A 27012-nucleotide genomic window follows, 5' to 3' on the forward strand; every position below is an offset into this window, starting at 1 on the left:
TCCTCGGCGGCAACGGCAACGCCTCTTGGCTCCCTCCTCGCCGCGCAGCCTCGTCGCTCGGCCTTGCAGTGCTCGCCCCTGCGAGGCGAGGTGCTGCGGCACAGCGCGGCAGGGAGGGCCGGGGATGCACAACTTTGGTGCCCGGCCGTCCCCGTCCCCACCGATCAGACCCTGCCCGCACCCACCATCCCCGCAGCAGCGCTCAGGCGTCGGCCGGAGCTCACGGCCGGGACGCTGGCGGTGACACCGCCCCGGTGCCGTGCGGTACCTCCCGCAGGCAGCCAGCCCTGCTGTGGGGTGACGGCCCCACCTCGGTGTGCGCCAACGGGTGCGGCGGCACAGCCCGTCCAGCATCGCGTCCCCACGGCCCTCCGGCCTGGCACGCCGCCGCACGCCGTCCCCTCCCTCCCCTTCTCCTGGCCGGCTGCCGCGGCCCCACCACGGCCAGCTCGAGCAGCGCTCGGAGGAGCAGCTCTGGCTTTTGCCGGGCCCAAATCTTGACTCAGGGCACCCAGGGTGGTGGGGGGAGCCAGCATGGTACAGCCCAGCAGAGTGGATCCCCAGAAAAGGCAGCTGTAAACCCGCCAGAGCCAGGAGCCTGGCGTGAGACGACGGCAGAGAATTGCTGTTGGCCGCAGCAGCCCCACCAGCACCGGCACCGGCACCGACCCCTTCGCAGCGGAGCACCCCCAGCCCATTTTGGAGCAGCGGTTGCTGCTGGAGCCGCAGGGTTCGAAGCCTCCCTGCTTCACCGGTCTCTCAGTGGCACGGACACCTGCCCGTGCGCCAGCCGGACCCGCTGGCACCAGCCGGGGCTGCCGGCACTCGTGCCCCTGCCAGGCCGGAGCTGCTCCATCCCGCCGCCTGCCTGAAGTCGCCCTGGGTGAAGCGAGCCCCTCGCGGTCTGCCCTGGCCCTTTCCTCCTTGGCCGCGGTCACCGCCGGAGAGGGAACACAGGGCTTGCGCCGGGGGTCTCCACACCCCACATCCGCGGGTCGCTGGCACCGAAGGGGCTCAGTGGACGGTGCCACCGGCGTGCCCATCGCAGCCTCGTGCTGCTCCGGCAGCAGTGGTGAGGAAGGCACGGCACAGCCGGGGCTCTTCCCTCCCTCCCCTTCTCCTCCACTTAATGGGGCAGAAAAAACAATTAGCTTCACAAATCACCATCGGGGGGGCTGGGGACTCCCGGCGGGTGCAGGCAGGGCTGGCGCTGCTTCCCCCTCACATCCACCTCAGGAACTGCCTCAGGGCACGATGACACCCAGAACCGCCCCCCAGCCCCCAGCACACCCCCCTGTGCCCCTTTAACAGCCCTAAGCCCCCCCAGTCCTCCTTGAGAAGCCCACAGACTCACTTAGGACCCCCCAGATCCCTCTACATTCTCCCCAGAACCCCGTAAACCCCTGTGTACCCACCTAAACTCCCAGGAACCCCCCCCAGTAGTGCCAGCCCCTGCCGTGGGCCAGGCTACCCTGATGCCAGGTAGCATCTCGCTTGCATTTCGGGTACCAGGATCTGGCACCCTGCACCGAAGCCATGCTCAGAGGAACAGGGGGTCGCAGGGACCTTGCAGATGGGGAAACTGAGGCAGGGAGAGGGGTGTGACTCACCCCAGCTCTCCTGGCAGGAGAAGAGGATCAGCAGTCGCTCCAGTCCCCTGTCCTCCAGGCAGCACTGCCTCTGCTCCCCGGCCCCCCAGGTCCCCGCGGGGCGCGAGGGATTCCCCCCACGGGAACCCAGAGCGTGCCTGGTCCCTGCGAGGGGGGACCCGCGGCCGGGCTGCGCCTTTGCTCCAGCTCTGCGCTACCGACCACAGTAATAGCAGGGTCCGATTTCCCCGAGGCAGCGAGGCCGATGCCGCGCGGGTGTCAGCCAGCGCTCGCCTGCCCGCCGCAGTGAGATCAGCCGCGGACCCCAACCACAGGCCTGGCCGCCATGCCAGAGCTGAGCTCAGCCGGCCCCGCCGCGAGGGGGGACAACGTGGGATCACCCCTCCGACCCACCCCGAGCAGCGGAAACCCCGGAGGAAGTGTGTCCCTGCACGGGGATCTCCGGCTGTTCTGGGGAGGGTGGCAGACGAAGCCTCGCCCGGGGACACCGCGGCGGCACGGCGGGCTGCAGCAGCCGCGTGCAGTGGTCGGAGAGTCCCAGGGCAGCTCTGGGGTGGGGGAGCGGCGTGACTCAGCCTGCTTGCGAAATTCCCATTTTTCCTGTTGTCTGGAGAAGCGGGCGGCCTCGGACGTCTCGGGCCCCTTCGCAGGCGGCAGGGTGGCACGTGGCAAGCGGCAAAGCCAGGTCATGAGCCCCCCAGGTGGCAAGCGGGCAGGCAGCCGGGTTGGGGGGCAGATCCCCCCAAGCGGCCCTGCCTGGGGCACACCGGCACGCGAGGTCCGGCCCTGGGCTCGGCTCAGCTCCGTGTTCGCGCCCAGCCCCACCAACGAGCCTCGGTGGTCAGCAGCTTCCCAAATCCTGGACATGCACTGACACTGAGGTGCTCTGCACCCCTTGAGCCCCACAACCCCCGGATCCTCTTCCCAAAACTTTCCGCATGCAGCCGCTGCTGCAGCAGCCCGGCCCAGGCAGCCCCAGGGGCGGGGGGTCAGCACTGGGCACCCCGACCCAAACCCCAAAACAAGGAGCCGGCTGGAACGCAGCACAGGAGAAGAGCGCTTCCACGGCAGTGGTGCCCAGGAGGGGTTTGGGGCCCCTTTCCAGGACCGTCCCCCATCCCCAGCTGGAGGGAGGAAGCCTGCCGAGCCCCGGCACGCGGCGCAGCGCAGCAAATATTTATCCAACACCGCTTCCCCGGCCGCTCCCTCGGCCAGCTGGGCTGGGGCCCCGCGCACACGCTGGGCCACGTGCGGGGCCACGGCCGTGCCTCGCGGGACGTCCCCGCCGAGAAATGACTCCACCGGCTCGCCGGGACGGCGGCAAGGGGTCAGGGTGAACCGGCCCACGCCGAGCGCGGGGCGTTCGAGGGAAGGGAGCAGAGCGCCAGCGCCAATCCTGCTCAGAGCAGCAGAGGAGGGCGGCCGCTCCCCCGCCGCTCTCGGGGCGCAGAGCCAAACATCTGCTCCCGCCTCCGGGCTGCGTCGAGCTCAAGTAGCTGCAAGGAAGCGGGAGCCAGGCCAGCCGGGGCGCGGCGGGTGCCAGCTCGAGAGCATCCCTCCCGCCGGGATGCTCCCGGCAGCCCCCAGCCCTGCCGAGGGGACCACGGGCTCTGCAGTGCCCGGCTGCCAGCAGCACCATCGCGGTGGCACAGGACGGTGCCCGGAGCATACCGTGAGCTGGACACACGTGCCAATCCCCAAGCCACGCGGCACCTCGCAGGCCTGATGCCAAAGGCTGCTGCCACGGCTCCATTTCACGCCCATGACGGGAGCCAGGGCAGTACCCGCCTCACGGGGGGGCGGATGCTGCCACCATCGCAGTGGGATGCAATGCTTCCTCTCTCTTTCTACCCCAACAAAAAGCAAGGCCCAAAAGGACACCCCCAAATCACAGCGGTCCCAGAGGCACACGAGGCATGGAAAGCCCCACAGGATGTTCACAGCCTTGGGGATCAGCTCCGGAGTGATGCCGGGCCCCGCAGCGCACACGGATCACCAGCACTCTTGCAGCCCCTGCAGTGAGAAGGCGCTGACTCAGCAGCCGGCCCCGCTCGCCCCCTCCCCGCTCTCTCAGCCCTGTGTGTGGGGATGGCAGGATCGGGCCCCGCAGCACCCATGCTCTGCCGAAGGGGCAGTGTGAGTCCAGCCTGCGCATCCCCGTGTGCGCCCTGCCTGATGCTGGGACCCCGCTGAGCCGTTGGCACTGGGTGCGGTGGCCCGACGGACCCCTGTGGGGACATCCAGAGCACCCCAGCATCCTCGCGGCAGCACCACCGTCTGCGGGGAAGCAGCTGGGGAACGAGCCGGCTGGCGAAGGGAGTCACAAACGGAGGGTGGCAGAAAGGACATCAGGCAGGGTGCTTTCCAACCCAGGAGATGTGGCAGTTTGCTACAAAGCAGGGACAAGCTGACACTCCCGTCACACCCATCCTGTCCTGCGTGGGAGGGGGCAGCCCCATGGCCCCATGCTGGATTTGGGGGGTGGGTGCCCCACCAGCCCTCGCCCGCAGCGAAGCCCCGCAGCACCCCGCTCGCTCCCCCCCACCACATCCCAGACGGCCCCAGGGAACCCCCGGGGGTGATGCACGCTCACCCGCTCCCGCGCCAGCACCCAGGACCCGCCAGAGCTGCTCACCCACACCAGGTCCCCGAGCAAACGCAGCGTAGGGCGAGACGTGCCAACACGCAGCTGCACCGCGCTGCCCGGGGAACGGCAGCTCCACGTGGAGGAGGTGGCACTGCTCGGACATGCAAGACGTGGCCGGGACGAAACCGGGCAAAACCTGGCTTGAACATTCCCGCTCGGGTGCTCTCCGCCTCCTCCGCCTCCTCCTGATTCCCGCGCAGGTCTGCACACGAAGGCACTCGCGCTGCCGCATCGCGGCCCCAGTGCCGTGCCGTGGCCATGCAGACGCAGAGGTCCCTTGGCGGTGGGTGACCACGCGTTGGTGGACGTCCCAGTGAGGGATCCAGGATCTGGGAAACACCCCCAGCCTGGCCAGGCTGTGAAAGCATCACTGGCAGCACCGCACCCCTCCAGGGGCAGGGAACTGCGAGCAGCACGCCGAGCGGTGCTGAGCGGAAATCTGAGTCGCCAGCGGCCAAGGAAGTGAGCGAAGATTTTTCAGTGCCAGGGAAACAGCCCAGGGGTTGGTGCCGTCCCTCCCTGTGCCCTGCCCAGGCCCCAGGGATAGGCAGGAGAGCAGCACCATGCCAGGGAACGCCGTCGGGTTAACCCGAGCAGGAGGCCGGTGCCAGGCCCTCAGACAGCACAGTGCCGGCAGCGGCACGGGCACATCCCGGCAGGCCTGCTCCCAGCCCGGGCTGCGCCGGGTCCCTGCCAGCCCAGGGCTGCCCTGCTACAGAGCACACAGAGGATACGGTGACGCCGGGAACAAAAGAAGGGCCTCACTGCCAAACAGGGAGGGCAAAGCTTTGCACCCCTCAAAACCAGCAGCACGATTCTGGTGGGAGGGGAGCCACAAGTGCCGGCCCGGTGGGCGCAGGCAGGCGGGCACGGCCGGGCAAGGAGCCAGGATGCTGGCTCGTTCGGCTGACACAGAAACACTTCTGGGGCCGAGGTGTCCCCAGCCGATCCCCACTCTCACCATCCAGCCTGATCATCCCACCCTCTCTCCGAGCTGGGCGCCGGGACCCCCACTGCCTCCTCAGCTGGGCTCACCCCAACCACCACCCCCCGCAGAATCACCCCGACACCTCTGCTGACAGCCCCCCGGCCCCGGCCGCGCCTCACCTACCTCAGCCCTCTCTCCTCCCAGGCTGCTTCCCCAGCGAGCTGCGAGGATGCCAGGTCCCATCCCACGGTGTCTCCGAGGGGACGTGCGCTGCGTCCTCCCAGCTGGCTCTGACCTACTGCCCTACAAGCCCGGGTGCGCGCCGGCGCGGTGCAGGGAGGCTCTGGCCCGGTGGCCCAGGCTCGGGGGCCGATGGCCCCATCTGCAGCAGCCGGCTCCTGCCCGGTGCATTAGCGGCACGGGGAGATGGGGCCTGGGGCGGTATTTGCTTTCTAGGTCAGAGCCAGCCGAGGAGGCTGGATGAGGGGCTGCGCTGCGCTCGGCGAGTGCTCCCGGCCGGCGCGGCAGCTCCTCGCCCCAGCTGGCTCAGGGGAGGAGGGGACGCCCCTGCTCCGGCTCTGCACCCAGTGCCCAGGCTCGTGGACAGGGCAGCGTCAGCACCCCAGCGACCCCCAGCCAGGGATGTCCCCTGGGGACAAAGGCCCTGTCATGCTGTCCACTCTGGGGGACCCCTGAGCCCTGCCACGGGGCCACGGGAGATGGAGCTGTGACTAGGTCACCACACAGCCTCACGTGCCAGCAACATCCCGGTGACGTGGCTGATCCCCAGACGTGGCACTGTGGGTAAGAGGGTCCTGTGATGTCCCAGCTGCTTCCTGCACCCATCCCTGGAGAGGGGTACCCAGCACAGGGCACCCAGTCGTCTGTCTCTGGCAGGGCACCGGGGATTGCCCTTGAGGCACATCCAGGGCACCACGCTGGGGACCCTGCGCAGGAACAGGGACCGTGGCACCCGGCTGCGGCAGTGCCGGCCCAGCTCAGGCTGGTGCTGAAAGCCTCTCCCGCAGCAGGGGACTGGTGCTGCCAGCGCCTTGTGAGAGGCTCCGGCTGACGGAGATGCAGCGATGCTCAGGCTCACCCCTCCCAGCACTGCCTCCCCAGCCAAGGGCACCCCAAGGTCATCCGCCTGCACCACCATCCCAGACGAGACAAGGAGGAAGACGGGGAGCAGTGGAACCCTTCACCCCCCACAGCCAGACCCGCTGTGGCCCCAGCCATCCAGGGTAGCCCAAAGCCACCCCATTGCCCACCACACCCTGCGGTCCAGTGGCCGGTGGTAGAAGGCGGTGATGTGCCACCTCTGGCTGCCAAGTGACGGGTTATGGCGCCCAGGAGGGGACCACGCTGAGCCAGCACTGGGCACTCCTGTTCACAAGCACAGGACAGGCCCCCAAGGCCACCCTCCACGTCCGTGGGGAGGACGGGTCCAATGCCTACGGCACCACGGACACTCTTACCCCTGAGCCGGAGAATCGTAGGGGCAGGGGCCAGCACAGGCACCCCTCAGTGTCCCCCCTCCTGCCACCTTCACACGCCTCCGGGCCAGATCTGGGGAGTGCTGGCCCCCGCGATGCCTGTGAAGCCATGGGCTGTGCTCTGTCCTGCAAGAAGCTGACGTGACTCCAGCCACCCCAGGAGGGCCGGAGCAGCACTGTCAGGAGGCCAAATACCTCCTCCTGCTGCGGGACAACCCAAACGCTGGGGTTATTTATTTTCTCCTGTGCTGAAACAGGAAACCTCCAACATGCTGAAACCCTGGACCCACGCCAGAGCCAGGGGCACCTCAGCAGCACAGCGGGAGCAGGATGTGTTTGGAAAGAAAACGCGAGCCCTGGGTGAGCCGGGTTGCACCCACCCAGCCGGAGATGCCCCTGGCTCCACGGGTGGAGGGAGAGGCCGATGAGAGTCCCAAAAGGAGGGGACCCCACGCAGCAGCGCTCCCTGCTCCACCACGGTGCCACCCGTCAGGAAGGACACCACAGTGCCTGGTTCTTGCTGGGGTGCTGAGATCTGACCCATCCTGTCCCACCACCAGCACTCCCGGCTGGACACAGGACATCCCCGCAGTGCCAGAGTCAGAGACAGAAGCTCAGACCCACTGGTATAAACTGGGAGAGCACTTCTGAAAGCAGCAGTATTTGCCCCAGCACAGGGCTCCCGCAGCCACACACCACGCGCATCTCTCAGCCCCCTGCTCCGGGAACACCCAGGTCAAGCCGGACACTTCCCGCACGCCAGGAAAGCAGCACATCCCAGCCTGGGGGCTCACTGGCCCTGAGCAACCCTGGCTGGCCCAGTCACCAGCACTGCAAGGGCTACGCTGCCTCGCTGGCACGAAAGCATCTCCCGGGATGTGGGGACACGATACACCCAGCCGCGTCAGCCCCGATCCGGCTCCTCCACCCATCCCGCTGTGCCCGCTGCCCCTCTGCTGCCGGCCAAACAGGAGGCGGTGAGACCTCCAGGACAGTCCTGGTTCGGGCACAAGCCCCGGCGTGGGCACTTACCCCGTGGTGATGTCATCATCCTCCGTCAGCGTCTTCCCCATCAGATCGCTGTCGCTCATGTAGCCTGACTTCAGCTCCACGTCATCGGTGTCCAACGCCTCCACCAGCTCCAGGCGGGAGATGTGGCTCAGCTTGCTCGGGCTGCGCATGGGCATGGTGTGCGAGTAGTGCGCCCGCTCGCCGTGCATGTACCAGCTGGGGGTCCCCTCGGAGCGGCAGGTCCCCCCGACCGACGGCGCGTCCCCCGCCTGCAGGCGCGGGCTGGACTGCCCGTAGCGCCAGGACAGCGGGGAGGAGCGGTTGGAGAGGCTGGAGATGCTCCGGGGGTTGGCTTCATCGCTGTCGTAGCAGGTCATCTCCAGTGAGCTGCGAGGGGTGCAGGGCAGGGTTAGGGCAGGGCACGGTGGGCAGTGGAGGTCTGTGCCCTGCCTCACCCTCCCAGAACTGGGGCTCAAGGTTCTCAGAAATCAAACCTGCCCGTTTTGAATCAGCCAGGCAAGGCCAGAGGTTCCCAGGAGTGTGGGTGCCCGGATGCTGTCTGTCCTGGACCCCTCCGTCTCAGATGACAGGGGACAGCCCCCTCCTGCCCTGCCAGTACAGCATCCCACGCTCCAGGACCCACTGGGACATCCACTCTACCTGCACCCACCGGTGTTCGGTGGTGCCGGTTTCTCCCCAGGGACTGTGGAGCGGGCCGTGGGTGCAATGGGGGGGGTCTGTGCCTCCCTACAGCCCCAACCACCCCACAGGGGCGACGCTCCCCGCATGGCCACCTCGGTGCCGGGGCTGGGGGTGCCACCAGGGCTGGCTGCAAACACGCTGTGGGAGTGAGGTCTGCACTTCTCTGCATGCCCGGGCTGCTCTTCCTTGGGCGTTTCCCCACCAGCACTTCAACGCCTGCCCCCTGATACCGCCCCAAATCCGGGATATGACAAATTGGGGTGGCGGCACACTGATCCCAGCGGACCACGCCGGGGAGTGGGGGCTGCACGCAAGGGGCAAACCAGGGACTGGGTCCCCGCATCAGCGTCTCAGGCCAAACCCCTGGAGCAAACCTCCACGTCTGGGACACCCCAACACAGGGCTGCCGGGCCCCGCAGAGCTGCCTGCAAGTGTGCTGCTCTCCACCAGCCCAGAGCCCGCGAGCGCATCAGGAATGGGGAGTTCAGTTACGCCCCGCACCCCTTGGGGTGTATTTCGGGCAAATGGCACGTCAGGGAGTGATGCTGGGACTAAATTTAGACACCAAAAATGATTACTTCTTGGAGCAGCTACTCAGGAACCCACAGCCCTCGACTTGGCTCCGAACGTTACTATCAGCGAGCTCGGATTAAATGTTCCTGCAGGAGCAGCGAAAGCCAAACCCCGGCCGCAGCACTGAACATAAAACAGGGAACTGCACAAAAAACTAGGAAGTTTGTAAAAGCAGAACGAAAAGGGGCAGCTCAGAGGGTTTTGTTTTTGTCGGCAGGACAAAGGCTATTTAAGGCTGCTCTGCCGGCAGCTCGGAGCAGATGTGAACCACGTCTCCGCGTGGGACTTCAGCAAGGCCCCGAGGAAGCTCGGGCGGCCCTGCAGCCGGGTGCAAAGGCTGCCAGAAGTACGGTGACGTCTTTCAGGAACAAAGTTGTGTCCTAGCGAGGAAACAGCCGCTGGATGGAAGAGCACGGCGAGGAGAACAAGAAAAAATTGGGGAATAGTTTGTGGAAGGAATAAAGAGAGCCCAAAGTGGCTACAGGGACACTGGCGATGCGGGACACATCCAGAAGACTGTGGATGACATCCATATCCGATAGGCTTGTAGGAAGCGTTCCCGAGAGCAGGATTAGCGGGTACGTGTGTAATTACGACATACCAGGGAAGCGCTGACACAGCTTTGGTAAAGGAAAATCCAGCTCACGACCGCGGCAGAGCTCCTGGAGGGACGCGGGGAGCGGGCTGCTGCAGGCTACCAGAACGCGGTGGACGAGTGCCCTCGCCAAAGGCAGATTAAGCTTCCAAAAAATCTCAGCTGCCACGGGGAAAGAGGAAAGACCCTAACGTATTTAAGAATCACTTACAGGACAGAACGCACGGGCAGGCGTCCCCGGGCTATCAATAGTCGGTTTTCTCTGTGGCAGGGATTCGTCTGAGGCCTGCGCCACGTGATGTAGTCGTAGCTCATCAAGAAACGGAAGCGACAGCGAAGAGTCCAAACCCACCAGCAACGCTAATTTAATCCCCCTCAATATCCTCGCCCTATTTCCCTAAGGCCGGGGCTGACGGGGGACCGGCAAAGGAGCTGAGCGCTGGGGCAAGAAGGCAGTGGGTGAAGCCTGACAGACGAATGCAAAGCGAGCAGAGCCAACGCGAAGCGAATGCAAAGCGAGCGCAAAGCAGCCCTGACTCGGCGTGAGCAGCGCCCAGCCGCGAACCACCTCCCACGGCAAGCGAAGGGAGGGCAGGGCTGTAACGGATTAATTCCAGAAAACGGCCAGCTCAGGCAATATCGCTGCGGCCCCGCGCAAATCCCACTGCCCCAGCGCTCTGCTGCCTCCGGCTCGGAAAAGATCCGGAAAGCGCAGCAAGGACGAGCAAGGTCTGGACGAGCTTCTGGGTTAAGAGGAGCAAAATCAAGCGGGCTGCGTCATCCAGACAAAGCTGATCGAGGGGCCGCACAGGGAAGGTCCGTAATGATGAGCGGTGCGTGAAGGTGGGGGAGGAAGCTGCTGCTTTTTGCCCTTTCCAACACAAAAACGAGGATCGAGGGAGACCGCGAGGTGGCAACAAACACCAGGAGAAGGATGCTCGCTGCCTCCCCGGCTTCCCAGGCCGCTGCCACCCGGCACAGCCGCCCTGCAGCGCCCAGAGCAGCGGGCCGGGGGCCGGGAGGGTGCCCTGGGGAGATGCCCCCTGCCCACCCGCTGCCCCCGGCCCGCCGCTGCAGGGTCTGGGCCCCTCAGCGCCGCCGGGGAGCCAGGCAGGAGGCTGGAGTCGCTGCGCAGACCCCCAGCACGCCAGAGCAGAGCAGTAACCCCGCAGTGGTCTCAAGGGAGAGGCCCAGAGGGGACACAGGAGTCCCCGGTGTGTGTCAGAGACCTCTGAACACTGGTAAACACTCCGCTCTGTTTCACCACCCCACAGTCACCCTGTCCCCAGCCCTGCCATCGCCCCAGCCCCAGTTCCAACCCTGGGGTCTGCCAGCCCCAGTCTGGGCAGCGTACCCCACCTCTGCCCACGGGCTGCTCTGTCTGTGAGGGTTTCTCCATCACCATCTCTACACAGAGTAGAGAAACTGAGTCACAGATGGAGACAGAGCCTGTGTTCCCTGGTGCAGGGGACACCTCCACCTCTGGTTGTCCGTATGGGGACACCCAGCCACTGGGAACAGACCTCACCCTCTGCCTGGAGTCTGGCTCCCCACAGTGCCAACACCACCCACACCCACAGCCCCGCACGTGACACCCACAGATCTGGGGGCATCTCTCCAAGCTCCCATGCGCAGGGTCCCCAGGCCATGGGGCACGGCCGGCTCCCTCCCACCCTCATGGCCCTCAGACGAGCAGAGCCACTCCCTGCCCCCCCACGCTGGCCCAGGAAGGGCAGTGTTGTGGGGAAGAGGTGGGGGGTCCGGTGCCGGGGCCTCACCTGTGAGACACCTGAGAGCCCCTCAGGCTGGACATGGTCTCCTCCAGGTTCTGCCGAAGGTCCAGAACATTCTGCACCGTCCTTTTCCTCTGGGACTCCGGGTCTGTGGAGAGATAAGGCAGTGGATTTAAAGGGATGAACGGCTCCTGCGCCCCTCTGCCCCTGGCTGTGCCCCCCAGCCCCTTCCCACACCCCTCTGCCCCTGGCTGTGCCCCCCAGCCCCTTCCCACACCCCTCTGCCCCTGGCTGTGCCCCCCAGCTCCCGCTCTGCCCACTGGGAAGGGGCTGGCACCGGGCTGGCGCTGCACCACCACAAAATGCCACCCCAAGGGTGCTGTAGCTGGGACGGGGATGTCAGGTTCAGAAAGGACGAGCTGGGGGGACCAAGTGGGGCCACAGGACCCACACAGGTGACAGGAGGCCAGCTACACTCAGGCAACCCTGAAGCACTGTGCTGGAAGAACGTCCCCAAACCTGTACCCGTGTCCCCCCAGCCCCTGAGGGTGCTCCGGCCCAGGGACACGGGCACTGCAGCAGGGGCCGAGATGTCAGAGAGCAGTGCAAGCCAAGCCCCCCGCCTGCCTCGTGCCTGGGGAGAGGCAGCTGCTTCTGCTGGGGGCTGCAGCGGCCGGTGGGACCGAGCCCCCCACGGGCACAGCCCAGGGCTGGAAACCCTGGAGCTCCGGCTGCCCTGGGGCATCTCCGGGCGTGCGCATCCACAGCACGGGCGTGCACGCACACAGGCAGGTACGCATCCCCAGCCTGCACGTGTGCACGCTCATCTGCCTGCACAACCACTTGTGCACACACGCGTGTACGCACGCATGCCCATCCACACGCACGTGCAGACACACCTGCAAACACACACAAGCGTGTGCACACACGCACACAGAGAGGGGTCACTCCCGGTACAGCGCCGGCAGCGCTGCCAGGCTCGGGGCCACGGCTCCAGCGCCCAGGCCCCCGCCTCACTCGTGTGCCTCCCCGGCGGCTAACAGCCGTGCCAGCGCCGCTTTGATCCCCGATTTCAGGCCTTTCAGCCGCAGCTCGCCACCGAAGCGCAGTGACAGCGGGCGCCGGGGACGCCGGACGCGGCTCCTCCTAACGTAACATGGCAACCAGCGCTTTGGGATTTGCAACGGCAACGCGTAAGCCGCAGCGACGCGGGGAGCGTTGCGGACGCCGTGAGCACACGCCCCGGCAGGCTCCCCGCCACAGCACGACCACACGCTCGGCGCACGAGCGGGGCCCGTGTCCCGCTGTCCCCATCACACACCGAGCACGCCACCGGACACGCCGCAGGCAGCATCCGTGGGTGATGCCGCCCCGTCCCCAGGCTCCGCTCGCTCCCCAGCCCACGCAGGAGCACCTCAAACCGGTGAAGCGGCTCCAATTTACGCATGACCCTGGAAGGTGGTGACAAGCAGTAACAGCCCCGATGAGACGGGTTAAATCAAGCAGGTTAAAGCCGGTTGTGGAGGAGGGTAAGAGGGCTGGTGAGCCCACGGGGCACCCAGCGCAGCCGGCACACGCCGTCACGTACGGATACCTGGCCCTGCATGTGTCCCATCGCCCTGGTGCCGCTCCCAGAACAAGGCCTGGCAGGACGCAAGTCATGAACCCGGTTTAAATCCTCACTGCGGCCCGGGCAGGTCGGAGCAGTTAATGAAAGGCACAGAGCCTCCGACCGGTGCCCCAGAGCCGCAGGACGGGGACAGGCAGGCAGCAAGGGCAGAGGGATGGACGGCTGCGGCAGAGGGGGCTGCGCGCACGGAGCCGGGGCGCAGAGGAGGCTCGAGGGGCCCTCGGTGCGAGGGGCCGGCACCCGCCCCGCTCTGCGGCTGGGGACAAGGGGACTCTGTGCCGCCCCGGTGGCGTCGGCAGATCAGGGCACCTCAAAGCCGCCAGGTCCTGCCCTTGGGCTGCCTGGAAAGATGGATTTTCAGGCTTGAAATGGAGGGGCAGAAACCTGAGGCCGAGTCCACTGCTGCCACACACGCGGTCTGTAGGGCAACGGAAGATTTTGGAGGGAAGGCACATCCCAGCCTTGGGGAAGAGCAATAAAACACCCACCGGTGTCCCCAGGCAGGGAAGGACTCAGCACCCTTAGCTCCTCCACCCTGGCCACATTCGGTGGGTGCTGTCCACCCTGAGCCCAGCTCCCGCAGATGGAGAAGGCGGCACCCGCACATTCCAGCAGCACGGTGTCCCGTGGGCCAGGGTGGGACGGAGCGGGATGGGATGGAAGAGCCACCCTTGTCCCCTGGCTGCGTCGCTGCCCGTGCTGAAGTGCCACCGCCTGTCCCCGCCGTGCTGGGCCAGGGCGGTGACACCGGGCCCCCCACAGCATGTTTTCCAGGTGGAGTGAGGGGCTGGGGGCTGTCTCAGGGCTGGCTGAGCCACAGCGTGCCAGAGTCGATCCGAAACCGGAGCCGCTGGGAGAGGCTGAAGTGTGGGAACGTCAGGAGTGCGCTGGATTCCTCCCGACATCGATTTAGCAAGCTTCCCGCAGCCAGATGTTTCCAGCTGTCGGAGTGGGGAGCAGCGGGGCCGGCTCAGCCCGTGCCACGGCGGGGTCAGTCGGACACCCTGCCTCGGCCAGGCTCATTTCCCCGGCAGCACCGTCTGCGACGTGTCCCGCTGTCTCCCGCCCTCCCAGAGCCGCGGGCTCGCTGACCGGCCGTCCCTTCCGCCGCAGCTCCAGGCTGGCTTGCAGCCCCGCTGGCAGCTCCCAGCCGCTCTCGCAGGCTCCATCCTGCTGTCCCGGAGGGAAAGGGGGTGCTGGCTCTGGCCCTGCGCTCCCCTAGGAGCAGGGATGCAGCGGGATGCAGCCACTGTCCCCAAGCCCTGCGCAGGGAGGCCACCAGTGGCCACCAGTGGATCTGGAACTAACCCAGAGCGCCAGGCTGGGTCTAACCTGCCCTTGCCTGCCGCCGCGCTTGGGCAGCCCTCCTGCCCCCCGACATCCCTGCCCCTGTTGCTGCTCCTTTCTTAACTGAGCGCCTTTAGCACTCTCTCCACCTTCAGCAAATGTAACACATCTCTGCTTTGCATGCAGAGAAACCGAGGCAGGAAGCCCTAGCCCAGCCCTGACCACCCCATCGCCTGCAAGCGCCCTCCCGCACAGCCCCCACCACCTGCCTCTGTGTTACGCACCGGGCAGCGCTGCCTGCGACGCGACGGCGCCGTAAGTGCCCGGCCACGAGCCACACGCTGCCCATCGCCCCGTCTCCGGCCCCGCACAACCGGGGAAGCGGCAGATACCATCGCCGAGGAAAAGAGCATCAGGATGCAGGGCTGGAGGCAGCCGAGGAGGAGGAAGAGGAGGAAGAGCCGTGCTGCGAAGGGCTGCCTCACGACAAGGTGCTGCGTGCTGGGGGCCTGACTGCGCCGGGCACCGCAGAGCCGGGGCTGGAGGAGAGCGGGCAGCTCCAGGCCGTGCCCACGTCCAGCCCTTCCCATCGCCTCCAAGAGCCAACGGCGGCAGCTCCTCTGCCTGCACGACGGGGCGCAGCCGACGTGGCCAAGTACGTCAAGGAATGAGGAAACCATGGACCGCAAACGGCTCGTGACAACGCGTTTCAAAGGAGCATGCGGCCAAAAACTCCCGCTGGGGCCAGGCAGAGCCGCGTCCACGGGACACGTGTGCCCCATGTGCCTTGGCACACAAACCCGCGTGTGCGTGTGCCGCCCGAGCGCTTGTTCGCATCATGCGAACGTCCATGTGCAGGCCACATGGCAGCAAACGCCCTCCGCCTGCAGAAAGGTGCGCGTGTGCATCCGCACACCCGTGCCTGCAACCTTGCACGCGTGCCCACGCGTACGTGTGCAAGCAGAGGACTGCAGCAGCCGACACAAACACCGGCACGAGCGTGCTGGGCTTGCTTGGATGCGCCGTCTGCGCCTGTGTTCCTACACTTGGCACAAGCATGGCACTCGCACACGTGTTTTATCGCCCCCCACGACCCAGCCTGTCACATTTCAGAAGATCAGGCTCGGAAAGGGCTCCTGGCGACCCTGAAAAGGTTTTAATGGCAAGCAGGAATTTGCTGTAAAAGGCCTCGTGGTGTTTCTGAGTCATTACGGTGGGCCCCGAGTACACAGTAGCTGCAACAAATTTCCCCAGGCCGTGAAACATTTTTAACTGGCTGCTCAATTCCTTCCAGCGCACTGAAAAATTCGCTAATAAACTCTGCAATAAAAACCCTTCTCCCGGGGCCGTGAGACTCCTCCAGCCCAGCCCAGCTCCCTGGCTCCACAAACCCTCGCGCAGATACGCGCTTCTCCCACCGCGTCGCTCCAGCCCGTGCTCCGTTTACGAATGAATCAGCCCAGGTGTGGTTTTCCTGGTATTTCCCTCGCAAACCCTCCACCCCGGCACCCGGAGCCAGGCACAGCCGGGCTGCCGGCCCGAGGGAAGACCCGAGATCCCAAGCGCAGCACAAACCTTGCCGAGCCCCGCGGGTTCCCAGCTTACGCCCCGCAGCGCGTGATTCAGTTACCAGCATCTTGGCACGCCGACAGCAGAGTCTTTCCATATGGAATAAAACGGCTTTATCTTGCATTTCCTACATCCAGCTCTGATTCACGCTCCGGGACGGCTGGGCAGGGGGATGGCTGCAACCTGCAATCCTTCTCCTTGCGGCTTAATTCTGCCTCCCCCCAGCAGCTACAGAACAGGCTAAACGAGCAGTGGAGATGGCTAACGGGGCTCTGGCTCTGACTGCCAGGTCCGCAGCATTTGCTTCCACCATCGACCTCGTCTTCCAGCCCAGTCCCATCCCCGCAATCCCGCGTGCTTTCCCTAGGGATGTACCGGGGCTCCCCAAAATCACCCCTCTCTCTCAGGGGATGCTCCAGGGCACCCCGTCTTGGCCCAGTACATCCCTCTCCGCCCAGTGTCCCAGGAGGGCATCACACCCTTTCCTGCAAACCTGCTGCCCCACCTCATCAAAAGGTTCGTTAGCACTTGCCCTGGTTAAATCGATTTAATTGCCTGGGGCTTCCTGGTATGAGTTGGGGGGCTGGCTGCCAACTGGCCATCTCCTGCAGCAGCTTTGGGAGGGGTCTTGCTCCCTGAGGGGTGGGGAGCCCTGTGCCACCCAGCACCCTGGGTACGTGTGGTACCTGGGTACGTGGATGGAACAACCAGTGCCTCCAACACGCCTGATGGGGAAGAGCATGGCCGTGATTCCCAGACGAAGGCAGCAGCTCCCAGGCTGACGGAGCTGGAGGTGCTCGTCCCCGCGGACACACAGGCACAGCCGCTTGCCAGCGGGGACGGGGACGTGCAGGGAATGCCACAGACACTTGCGGAGGGGTCCCTGTCCCTGACTTCGGCCAGGGCAGGCTGAGCCCCCTGCTTGCTGCCGCCTCGCACGTAGCCCTGTGATCCCAGTGGGACGGCCGGCTGCGGGGAGGAGGCTGGATGCGGCTCAGCACGTCCAGCGCTTGCCCTGGGCAGAGGGAGGCAGGCCAAGCAGCGAAAGGCAGGGTAGGCAACGGGGCTCCAGTGGGCAGTGCCGACAGGAACACCGTGCCATGCACGATCCGAGCCACCCGGGGAGCACCGGCTCCTGCGGGGACACAGCAAGAGGAGCAGCGGTGGCAGGACCATGTTTTGGCGTGGTCACCTCATGTCTGGCACCTTGCTGGACCCTTCTGCAACGCAGCGGGGCTCTGCGGAAGGCTGCGAAGGCGGCTGCAGCGGGGAAGGAAGCCCCTTCCTCTGCCATCACCGTGTCCGTCCCCATCACCGCAGGCGGTGCAGGCTGGGGCAGCCCCGCACCGTGCATGGGGCCATCAGCTCCCCGCTGGCAGGCAAGAGCAGAAAATTAGCAGCGCACAGCGGTGACAGGCCGGGACTTCAGCCGAATCAGCACTTCTGGGGTGATCGCTGCTGCTAAGCCTTGCGAAGCGCAGCTTGTAAGGAGGGCAGGGCTGAGAGACCTGGAGCCTGGACCCCGTCTGGCTCCAGCGAGCCAAGCTTTTAAAAGGGATTCAGACTTTCTCAGGCTAGAGCAGCCATAAATCCAGTTAATTGGGTCTCTCCCATACACGAGTTTCCAAGTGAACCCGCTGGAGAGATCCAGAGCGGGCCTCCAGCCCATTTGTGGGTTATTCTTTCAATGGATGCTGTGCTTGGCCCCAGACCACCCCACCTGCGCATCCAAATTACAGCTCCTCCTTCTCACCCCGTGCATCCCACCTCCGCGCCACTCTTCACTCCCCTGCACTGACGAGCCGGGAGCACCCAAAATCCCCCGCGCTGGGGCAGACCCCGCTCCGGCGCACGGCACCGCGCGCCCCTCCAGCACAGCTGTCTCCAGAGCTGCTCCTGCAAAGCGTCAGCGGAGCTGGGAGCATCCCAACGCCCCAGCCCCAGCAACGCACCAGGTCTCCAAAATAACCCGCCTGCGCGGACTGGGAAGGAGGGGGGTCGCAGGCGGCGGGGTGGACGGGTCGGATCCACGCACCAAGGGTTGCTCCGAGCCTCCGGGGACTGAAGCACACGGCGGTAGAAATGCATGGTGACATTAACTCCCCGGTTAAAAACCCCGTGGCGTCAGGCACGCGGAGACGGCGTCGCTAGCGGTCACCGCACCCGGGGTCTGTCCCAACCTGGGGCCCTGGCAGAGCGGGGTCAGGCTGGCCATGCAGCGCTCTGTGCCTCAGTTCCCCCCCCCCCGGCATTTGCCGTCCCCTCAAGGGTCACCGTCATCGGGATGTGCCAGCGCCGTGCCGGCCGGCAGCGTGGCACAGCTGCGCCCAGCCCGGGGATTTCAGGCGCCCCAAACGCTCCGCACACAACACCTTTAACACAGCCACCAGCAGACGTTCAAGGAGATGCTGCAGACCCTGCACCAAAAAAAAGAAAAAAAGAAAAAAAAAAAAAAGCCAGAAAGGAGGGGAAAAGAAAAAAAAAAACCCGCAGCAAGGCAGAAGGTGCAGACGGGCCCCGGCTCAGAGGCCCCGGAGCAGCCGGTGGCAGCGGGTTCACGCTCCCCACGCGTCACCAGACGCGAGTCGGACATTGTGGAAATTCAAAATTCCAGATGGCTCTTTTTGGGCGGGTTTTTTTTTTTTTTCCTTGCCTCATTTCCAAGGCAACAAGACTCGCTGTCATCTGCTAGTTGCCATAGAGATTTCACCTGATTCTGCTTCAGCGGAAGAGAAAGCCGGGCGAGCTCGCTGCTGCCGAGGAGCCACGAGCCTTGACCGCCTTCAAACTTACTGGGAAGAGCGGAGATAAATGGGGCTTTATAAGACGGAGGCAATGGGCTGATTCAGAGGATCAAAGGAAGGAACTGTGGGTTTCTATAGCACAAATCAGCCCTTCATTTAACTGCTTCGGTGCCCTCCAGATGTGCCCTACATCTGGGGATGCTGCCAGCCCCCGCTCCAGGCTTTGCCTGGTGGAGGAGGGGGACGTGAGCGAGGGGGAATCCTGCACCCGCTTCTGACGGCGTCTGCAGGACCAAGCTGGGCTCCCTGCAGGGATCCCACACCGCGACGGGGGACACAGGTCTGCCGGCTGGTCACAGCCGCGTCCTTCCTCCCAGAACTGCCCCCCTCGCTGTGCACAACCCTGCCCCAAAGCCGTGGTGGCCCAGAGGGCGAGCGAGCCGAGGGGAGGATGGGGCGAACGCAGAAGTAGCCAGGGAGACCCTTGGGCAGGGCTGGAGATGCCCATGGGCTGTGCTCAGCACGGCTCGGGTGCCACAAACACGGGGGTTAAGTGCCACACGGCCCCGGGGGAGCCAACGCAGCCCACCATGGCCACAGCCACAGCCAGCGCGTGTTCCCCATGGGGCACTGAACAGCCCCGCTGCTGCTGAGGATCCTCCACACAGATGGTGTGCGCGCGTCCATGCCCCAAACCCGGCTGCAGCGCACGGCTCGCAGTCGTTCCCCCAGATCCGCACTCGCCTCCAGGCCCGGAGCGGCTTCACAACTGCCTGCGCCCCTCCCCAGCGCAACTGGGCTGCCCGGGGCTGGGGACATCCCCGGCACCACTGCACCTCCAGCCACGTGCACCCATCCCCTTGCTCCTCCAGCTGTTCTGCGAATAAAAACCTGGGTGAAAACGCAGCACCGTGGGGATTCACAGGCCTTTCCACAAGCAGGGCGGCCGCCCAAACTCGGGTACGGAGAGACACAACTCGAGAGCCCTCCAATCTGCGACAGCAGCCCTTGGACTCGCAGGCAGATGCCCCAAATCAGCAGATCTGATGACTCCAGGGAGCCAGCCCGCCCTGCCTGAGGCTCCCTTTTGCTGAGGACACCGAAACCCTTGGGCATGGGAGAGAAGATCCCAGGCGCTGGCAGGATGCTCACGGGCGGCAGCCATCCCTGGGTAGGACAGGCAGAGGTGCCCACGCTCATCCCTCCCCGCTGCTCTCCGCCGGGCACCCCGGCCTGGCTGAAAGAGCGTTTATCAGACCAGGAGCCCGTCCCCTCCCCAGCCCACGTCCCCGTACCAGGGCCGGCGGGGAAGGGCCCGGCCGGGCAGCTCTTGGCTCAAGTTGGCTCCATTTTGCAGGGAGAACAGAGTCATTAGCGGAGCCAAACTCCCCGTTCCCAGCCAGAACACGGCCATGCTTGGGGAAGCTTTATATTCACAGAGACAAACAACTCACATTTGCTTTTTAACTGTTGGAATCGCACCCACTGGGACAGAGCGAACAGGGAGCCTTTTGTCCCCCTCGCCTTGTGACTGCGAGCTTTGTGCAGAGCAATGCGTTGCAAACACAATTCTCCCCGGCCTCAGCTGGGCTCTGGTAGACATTTGGTCTGTCTGTCCGTCACCGGATCAGCCGAAGCCCTCGTGCATCTCCAACAAGAATGTAAAATGTCCTCCCTGGCTCCCCCGCCAGCCGCAGCCTGCAGAGCCGCTCTGCGCCGAGCTGCTTACCAGAGCCAGCGAGACGGACCCGAAACGTGGCCAGCGCTGGAGGAAGGCAGTGGCTCCTCACCCCGCCGAGTAACAGGCGGGCGAAACCGAAGTTGCAGGGGGCTACGGGCAGCAGAGCTGCTCGCTCACACTACACCTCGCCTGGCAGCGAGGGAGAGCAGCTCCGAGCGCGGAAAATCCCAGCACGGCCCAGGCACAACGACCAGGTCACCGTGAACATCCAGGAAAGGTGCCTAAGTCACCTCCTGCACAGGGGGATCTCTGAGACCTCCAGCCCATTGCCAAGCTCCTGAATATCGGAGCTGGCACGGCACTCGCCGAGCTGCCACGGGCACCAGCGCTGCTCAGAGCTGCCACCCCAGAGAGGGCCAAGGACAGGCTGCCCAGAGCGAGACACGTCCTTGAGGCACCGCCTGCACCTTCGCCCCGGTCCAGCTGCGCTGCCTGGGGAGGAGCTCCAGAAGAACAAGACCCCTGCGGTGCTGCTCTCCAAATCCCCAGCCTCAGGAACGGGCTCAGGATTTGCAATGCCACCCTGGGCTGTCCGCAAAGCCCAGGGGGACGCCAGCCCCTCAGGGTCTGGCTGCGGGCAGGACCGGACCTCAGGGAAGGTCAGCAGCTGTGGCACAAGGTGGTGACCCAAGAGCACCTCCAGAGATGGGCCAGGGCAGGAGGCAGCGCACCTCGGGCTCCCCCAGACCCAGGGGCAAACCCAGCTTAAACCAGTTCCAGGCTTGTTACTGGATCTATTGTTGCCACCTCCCGCGGGAGGAGGGAGATATCCGAGGCTATTTTTGCTTCCATCTGGGGAATCGTTTCCTTCCACCATGTACTGCCACGATGCTAATTTCTAAGGCTGATGATTAATTGATGTCAGGCTCATTACGGGGCCAACGGATCCCTCTTCCCCGGGAGCCCCAAGGACGGGGTGGACGTGTTTTGACAGATGTCGTTCGAGCCGCGTGTGAGTGACGTCCTAACAACGGAGGAAAATAGGAGCCATTACCACGGAAAGCCCTGGAAATGGGAAGGGAAGTGCCTGCACGCGACCCCGGCGCTCTTCCCTGCATACCCTCTAATCAGCCCTTCACGCTCTGCCCTGACGGTTACCAGGGTTTTGCTCCCGGAGATAAACGGCCATTGTGCGAGCGCTGGGGTAATTGAATCTCCTGCCTGCGGCGCGAGCAGCGGGGAGGGCTCAGCCTTTCTTCTCCCCCTGCCCCAGCCTCGCAGGAGGGCCAGGTGCCAAATTCACTCTGGCACCAGGCGCAGCAGCCCGCGGAGAGCCGGAAACAAGTCCGCTGTACATACGATCGGCAGGATGCCGCGAGGCTTAGGGTCTCCCTCCACCTGCGGTCCGCGGGCAGCAGGGCAGGCGAGCACTGCCGAATGGCAGGGTGCCCAGGGGCGCTGGTCCTACCAGGCCCTGGGGGCAACATTCAGCCCCTGAAAATCGGAGCAGCATCTGCAACAGCAGCCCAAGCGGGGCTGAGGAGCGGCGTGCACATCACACGTTTGGGGGTCCCTTCGGTCCACCCCGTCAGCGGCACGCTGCCCAGGTGACATTCGCCCCAAAGCAAACCCAAAGACGACGCAGCACGCAGCAGGAGGTTTGCTGGAAGAGGGCACCACGGCTCTGACAGCGACACAAAAACCCTGCGTTCGTCCCCCAGCCCCCCTGCGCAACCAACAGGAACCGGCAGCTCCGGGGTCCCTGCCCAGGGCTGGGATAAGGCCCAGGTAACTCAGAGGAGAGCCTGGGGTGACCCAAATTAGCGCAGGTGAACCCTGTCCTGCTGCCCGCTACGCCAGCTCTCCCAGGGCCGCCCCTCTGTGGTAAGGGAGGGCAGAGCATCACACCCCTGCCCCACCCAGCAGCGCGCTCCCCGCCCCAGGAACGGTGCCATTACCTCCACCGGCCTTGTCACCCGCTCCTCCGAACCCGCCCCAGGAAGGTGCCTTCCCCCGCCGGAGCTGGGAGCACTGCCGGCCCCTGCGCCTCTCCCCATCCCGCGGCCCCCTCCACCCTGCTCCTGCAGCCCCGCACCCGGCGCAGCGGCTGCAGTGACACCCAGGGCTTCACCCTGCCATCCCCATGCCGGGGAGATGCTGGGTCTCCGCCGGGAAGGTCAGCAGCACCAGTCTCCCCCCATCCATCCTCAGCACCGCCAAATCCTCCACCAGCTCCGGAGTCCACGCTGCTGATCTGCCAGCGCTATTATTACGAACGTGTTTTAATTGCTGCGCGGCGCCTCGAGCACCCTTCACAGGGAGAGGGATGTGTATGAATAAATTGTCTGTTCCTAGCGCTGCTGGTTCCCCCCTGGGAGCACGGGGGCAAGGGCTCGCTGCGCTCGGCGGCGGGACCCGCACCGTCCTCTCGCTCCGTCCCAACCCGCTCCGTCCCCACAGCTGAGAAAAGGTTTTCTGGTGCAGCAGTTGCGCTTTTCCCAGCAAAGGTGATCTGCAGAGAAGGGAGATCCCGTCTCCTTCAGGAAATCTGGGTGTGCCATGGCAGGGAATGGGATGCTTGGGACCAGAAAGCTCTGTGCCACCACCCTGGGAGCTGCCACTTGGCCCCTGCCCTCCTCCCCGGGACCCCAAAGCCCACAGCACCCCTGCCCAGGCACCCAGTGGGGCTGGGGGACAGCATGGAGGAAGAGCGCTCTTCCCCGCGAGTCCACCACCTGCGTTACGGCGAGGGGAGGGACTGTGACGCGCTGTAGGACAGAACAGCCAGTTTGCCCTGCGAATTCAAGTTCTAGCGCAGCCTTGGCAGTGCCAGGGGCGGGCAGGGCGGAAAACGCTCTGAAAAAGGCGTCGGCACCAACGGGAGGGATTCCAGTGGAGCCTCCAGGCTCTCCACGGTGTGCCAGCTCCCACCGCCACCCTGCCACGCACCCGCCAACGCCAAGGGTTGGGTGACGCAGTGACAGTGGCCGTGAGCCCCCAGGCACATCGCCTCACTCGGACGGTAAACGGGAGAGCGGCCGCTCGCCTCCGAACCCCTGCGCAGCAACAAGCCCCCCTCCCCGGCGTGCTGCAGGAACCGTTTAAGTGTGCCGAGAGCATGCCGAGTTACACGCCCCAGCTTGGACGGTTTGGGATCCCTCCCGCCGAGCTGGAAACAATGCCGTTCCCCGCGCCGCCAAAACGCCAAGCGCACGGCTGTCCCCAGGCAGTGCCCTCCCGGGGATGCGACCCTCCGAGGACGGCGTGGTGGGGTCTCCGGCAGCACCGCAGCCTGGATTTATCTCCTCTGAGATGTCCCACCTCCACGCAATGGCCGCCCGCACTGGACAAGCCCTCTCCACCGTGGGAAGCCGCGCTGCGATGCGCTTGGAGCTCTTCTCCCCAGATTTGCTCCGCAGCCCTGTCCAAGCACTGACGACGCAGAGCCCAAAGCCACAACCGCTGCAGGAGAAGCTGAGCCAATACTACAGCTTGGGGGGAAGCAGCAGCCAAAAGTCCCTCAAACAAGGAAGTGATTTGTCTTCTTCTGGCCGCGCTTCCCCCTGACAAAGGAGCGCGGAGCAGGGAAGTGAGCTGTGATCACGTGCGGCGTACCGACCGAGCGACCACCAAATCAGCAACTGGGAGCGCTCACACCGGGAGCCTGACAGATAAAACAGAACAGGGGGAAAAGGATGAAAAAAGCCACGCCATGTGACCCCCTCCCTCAATCCAAGCCAAGCATCGCGTCCAACAGCTCTGAATACGAAACACACACAATGAGCTCCAGCGAGTAATTAATCCCTTCAGGAACACTGTGAGTGATTGCAGACAGTTTACCAAGAGGAAAAAAAAAAAAAAATTGGAAAGTCATTGAAAAAATTACCATAAAATATGTCTTTTTCTGCTCCAGCATGAAATACAATGAGATCTGCTAGGAAATCTCTCTGCTCTGCTAAATTTAAAGGCGATGGATTTAAGCTGTTTTCCTAACAACACTCCATCTACCTGCCAAGCCGACAGCCGTGAGAAACCGGCCCGACCCCAGGCAGAGCGGCGAGGGCAGCCCAGCTCCCGCGGCTCTCGCCGTCTCACCTCGGCACCGGCGGGACACAGCAGGGGACGAAGCGCGGCGCGGAAAGGCGTCCACGCTGCATCACGGCCGCATCGCTGAGTCAAACCCTCCGGAGACCTTCCGTGGGTCAGGCGATGGGAAGCGCCAGCAGCAGCGCCGGGCATAAACCTGGCTTACGGAGCAGGATGAGCCCTCCCGCGATGAGATTTCAGCAAAGGGCTCCCCGGTGACCCCTCGCCTGCCTCCACCTCCCCTCTCCACCCGCACGTTCCCTCTCACCTCCCTCGCTGCTAAGCAGCCGTTCCTCCAGATGGAGAGCAAAGAGCCGGAGGGCCGGGATTTGGGCCGAGTCCTGGCCCACTGCACCCAAAGCCCAGCCGCTGCTCGGTGCCGCGGCCGAGGGGGCCACGCAACCTGGCCCTGCGCACGCAGGCAGGGAACCGCCTTTGTCCACATCTGCCCTCATGCGAGGCCACCGCGCACAAACCAGCCCCGTCAGATGGGCAACCACATCTGGGGGGGTCCGTCCCCCCACCCAGCCTCAGCCCCCTGCCTCCAGCAAGGCCTGGCCCAGGACACAGCGAGGCAGGAACCAAAGGGCAGGGCAGCTGCCTTTTACTTCCATATTTCCCTGGTATTTCTCAACCTCTTTTCTACTTGTAAAACTGGCGTTTATTAAAAGGAGCATTAGGAAATGCGTTTTCTCCTGTCAATAAAGGGACTTAAAATTAGTTGGAATGTTAAAATTAAAAACACACCCTGAACTTTCACTTCCACTTGAAATCACTCTGGTTTTGAAAACAGATTTTTTTCCCCCCATGTCCTCTCCTGGGTTTTCCCCCCCTCTCCTGTTCTCTCCTCACCATGTTTTTGTTTAAAAATTCATCAGGCCAGAGAAAAATCCCTGGGAAGGAAAAGAGGGAAGAAAAAAAAAGAAAGACAAAAAAAAAAAAAAGCGGAAGAAACTGTGGCTTTTGCAAAGCCATCTCCACGCAAGGCAGAAGCAGCGCTCCCGACTTCCCTTCCTCTTCTTGGAAAGCGAGAGGCGCTCAGAAGGGCGAGGGAATATCTTACATTAACCGACTTCCCACGCAGCTCCGGCGGCGGACGCAGCCCAGCCGACGCTCTGCACAGCCCTGCAGTCCTCCCTGGGCTAACGCAGCTTCTCCAGCGCAGCCGCTGGTCTCACATGGGCAAAAAGGGACGGACGAGCTGGGAAAACCAGCCTGCGTGTCGGCATAGGACACAGCCTGCCCCAGCACCCACCGTAAACCCTGGCTGCTGCCCCCAGCTGAGCTGGCAGAGACCTGAACAGCTCATAACAGTGGCTCTGAGCTGGATGTTGGTCGATGCGAGGCACGTCCCACACGCGACGCTGATTTGGGGAAGGACCGAGACGTACTCAGACACCGCTACTCAACAGCGGGGTCACTCCCTGCACCAGTGCGCTGTGCCCCGCAGACGCCAAACGCGGGGTGCTGCCGAACGGGCTGGGACACCCCGAGTCCCTGAGCATCCCCACGGTTTCAGGGGCCGCTCCCACCCCAGGGTGACCCCATTCCGCAGCGCCACAGCTTCCCCACTGCAACGCGCGTTTTAAGGAGAGCTGCCGCGCTCCCCGCACAGGACGCGTGTAACGTCTGCTTACGAGCGAGAACGCTCCGCGTGGGGATGAAAAGCTATATGGAAATGGAAGATCATTACCATGATCTCCTTGGAAACACCCCATCAGAGCAAGTTTTCCTTCCTCCTTCTTCTCTCTCCCCATGCGCACGAGTTCTGGCACCCCGTGCGTCGCTTGGCGTTGCCTCAGCACTGTGGGTCCAAAACGCAGGCGTCTGATTTCTAAAGCCATTGTCTGGGATGTGCTATTGAGCTGCAAAACATGGACGGTTTGGGATGGAAAACAGGCATCTCTTGCAACACAAAAAGAAGCTGGCAACCCAGATTTGATTTGTCTTTGAAGCTATAGAGAATCTCAACCAAACAAAATCTGCTTTATTCCCCACAAAGGGAACGAGAATCTTAGCAACAAAACAAATCGGCACCTCTGCCCCCTGAACGCAAGGATGAGCAAACCAAGAGCAGAGCAAAGGGAGCGCGGCTTCGCCCCGCTGGTCACTGCGGCTGGTTTTGGAAAGCAGCACGGCAGCATTGTACGCGTTAACGCGCTCCACTTGGGAACGCGAGGCTGGAAAAGCTGCTCTGCAAATTTACTTTTGAATCGGAGCTCTGGGTTTCTCTCCTCCTTGCGTGCCGTTACATTTTGCGGGCGCTCACGCAGGCCGCTCAAGGCAGGGAGATTTTCAGGAACCCCAAGAGTCTCACCGGTTTTAGCACAATGACTATTTGCTGAGGAAGTCACCCCAGAAAATTTATTACTTGCTCTTCGCTTTCAAAAGTAAGCAAGGCTGGGAAGCGCTCAGCAGCGCAAACAGCAGCTGAGCTGAGATTCAGTCCTGCCCCCGGGTCACCGCGCTTTCCCCACGACTAATAAGCCACCTGACGGGAGGCCACCTCCCACCGCAAGCGACGCTGCCACGCGAATTCTGCTCGTGGAGGGTTTTCCGAGCAGCTTTACAATCCGAACCTCCAGGCCCGGCTCCGCGCAGCGCCGAAAGCATCTCGCAGGCTCCAGGAAGAGGTTCCCCCGCTCATCCCCCACGCTGCTTTACGAGCGGGGCCGCTCCTCTCCCCTCGCAGGAACCGGCCACATGTTCTCCATCTGGGA

At 64.2% G+C, this 27012-nt stretch overlaps 1 protein-coding gene across 3 annotated transcripts in view; it reads right to left on the reverse strand.

Annotated features, from left to right (window-relative positions):
• Positions 1-27012, reverse strand: part of NAV1 (neuron navigator 1) — a 71769-nt gene that overhangs the window by 16905 nt on the left and 27852 nt on the right. For all 3 annotated transcript variants that reach the window (XM_086765494.1, XM_086765495.1, XM_086765493.1), the window contains exons 5-6: positions 11341-11443; positions 7714-8079 (exon numbers count right to left, since the gene is read on the reverse strand). In XM_086765494.1, coding sequence (XP_086621620.1) covers positions 7714-8079; positions 11341-11443 — 469 coding nt within the window. The remainder of the gene's footprint in view (positions 1-7713; positions 8080-11340; positions 11444-27012) is intronic.

Source organism: Chlamydotis macqueenii, chromosome 23 (assembly GCF_036417535.1).
Source record: "Chlamydotis macqueenii isolate bChlMac1 chromosome 23, bChlMac1.mat, whole genome shotgun sequence".
Taxonomy (NCBI): Eukaryota; Metazoa; Chordata; class Aves; order Otidiformes; family Otididae; genus Chlamydotis; species Chlamydotis macqueenii.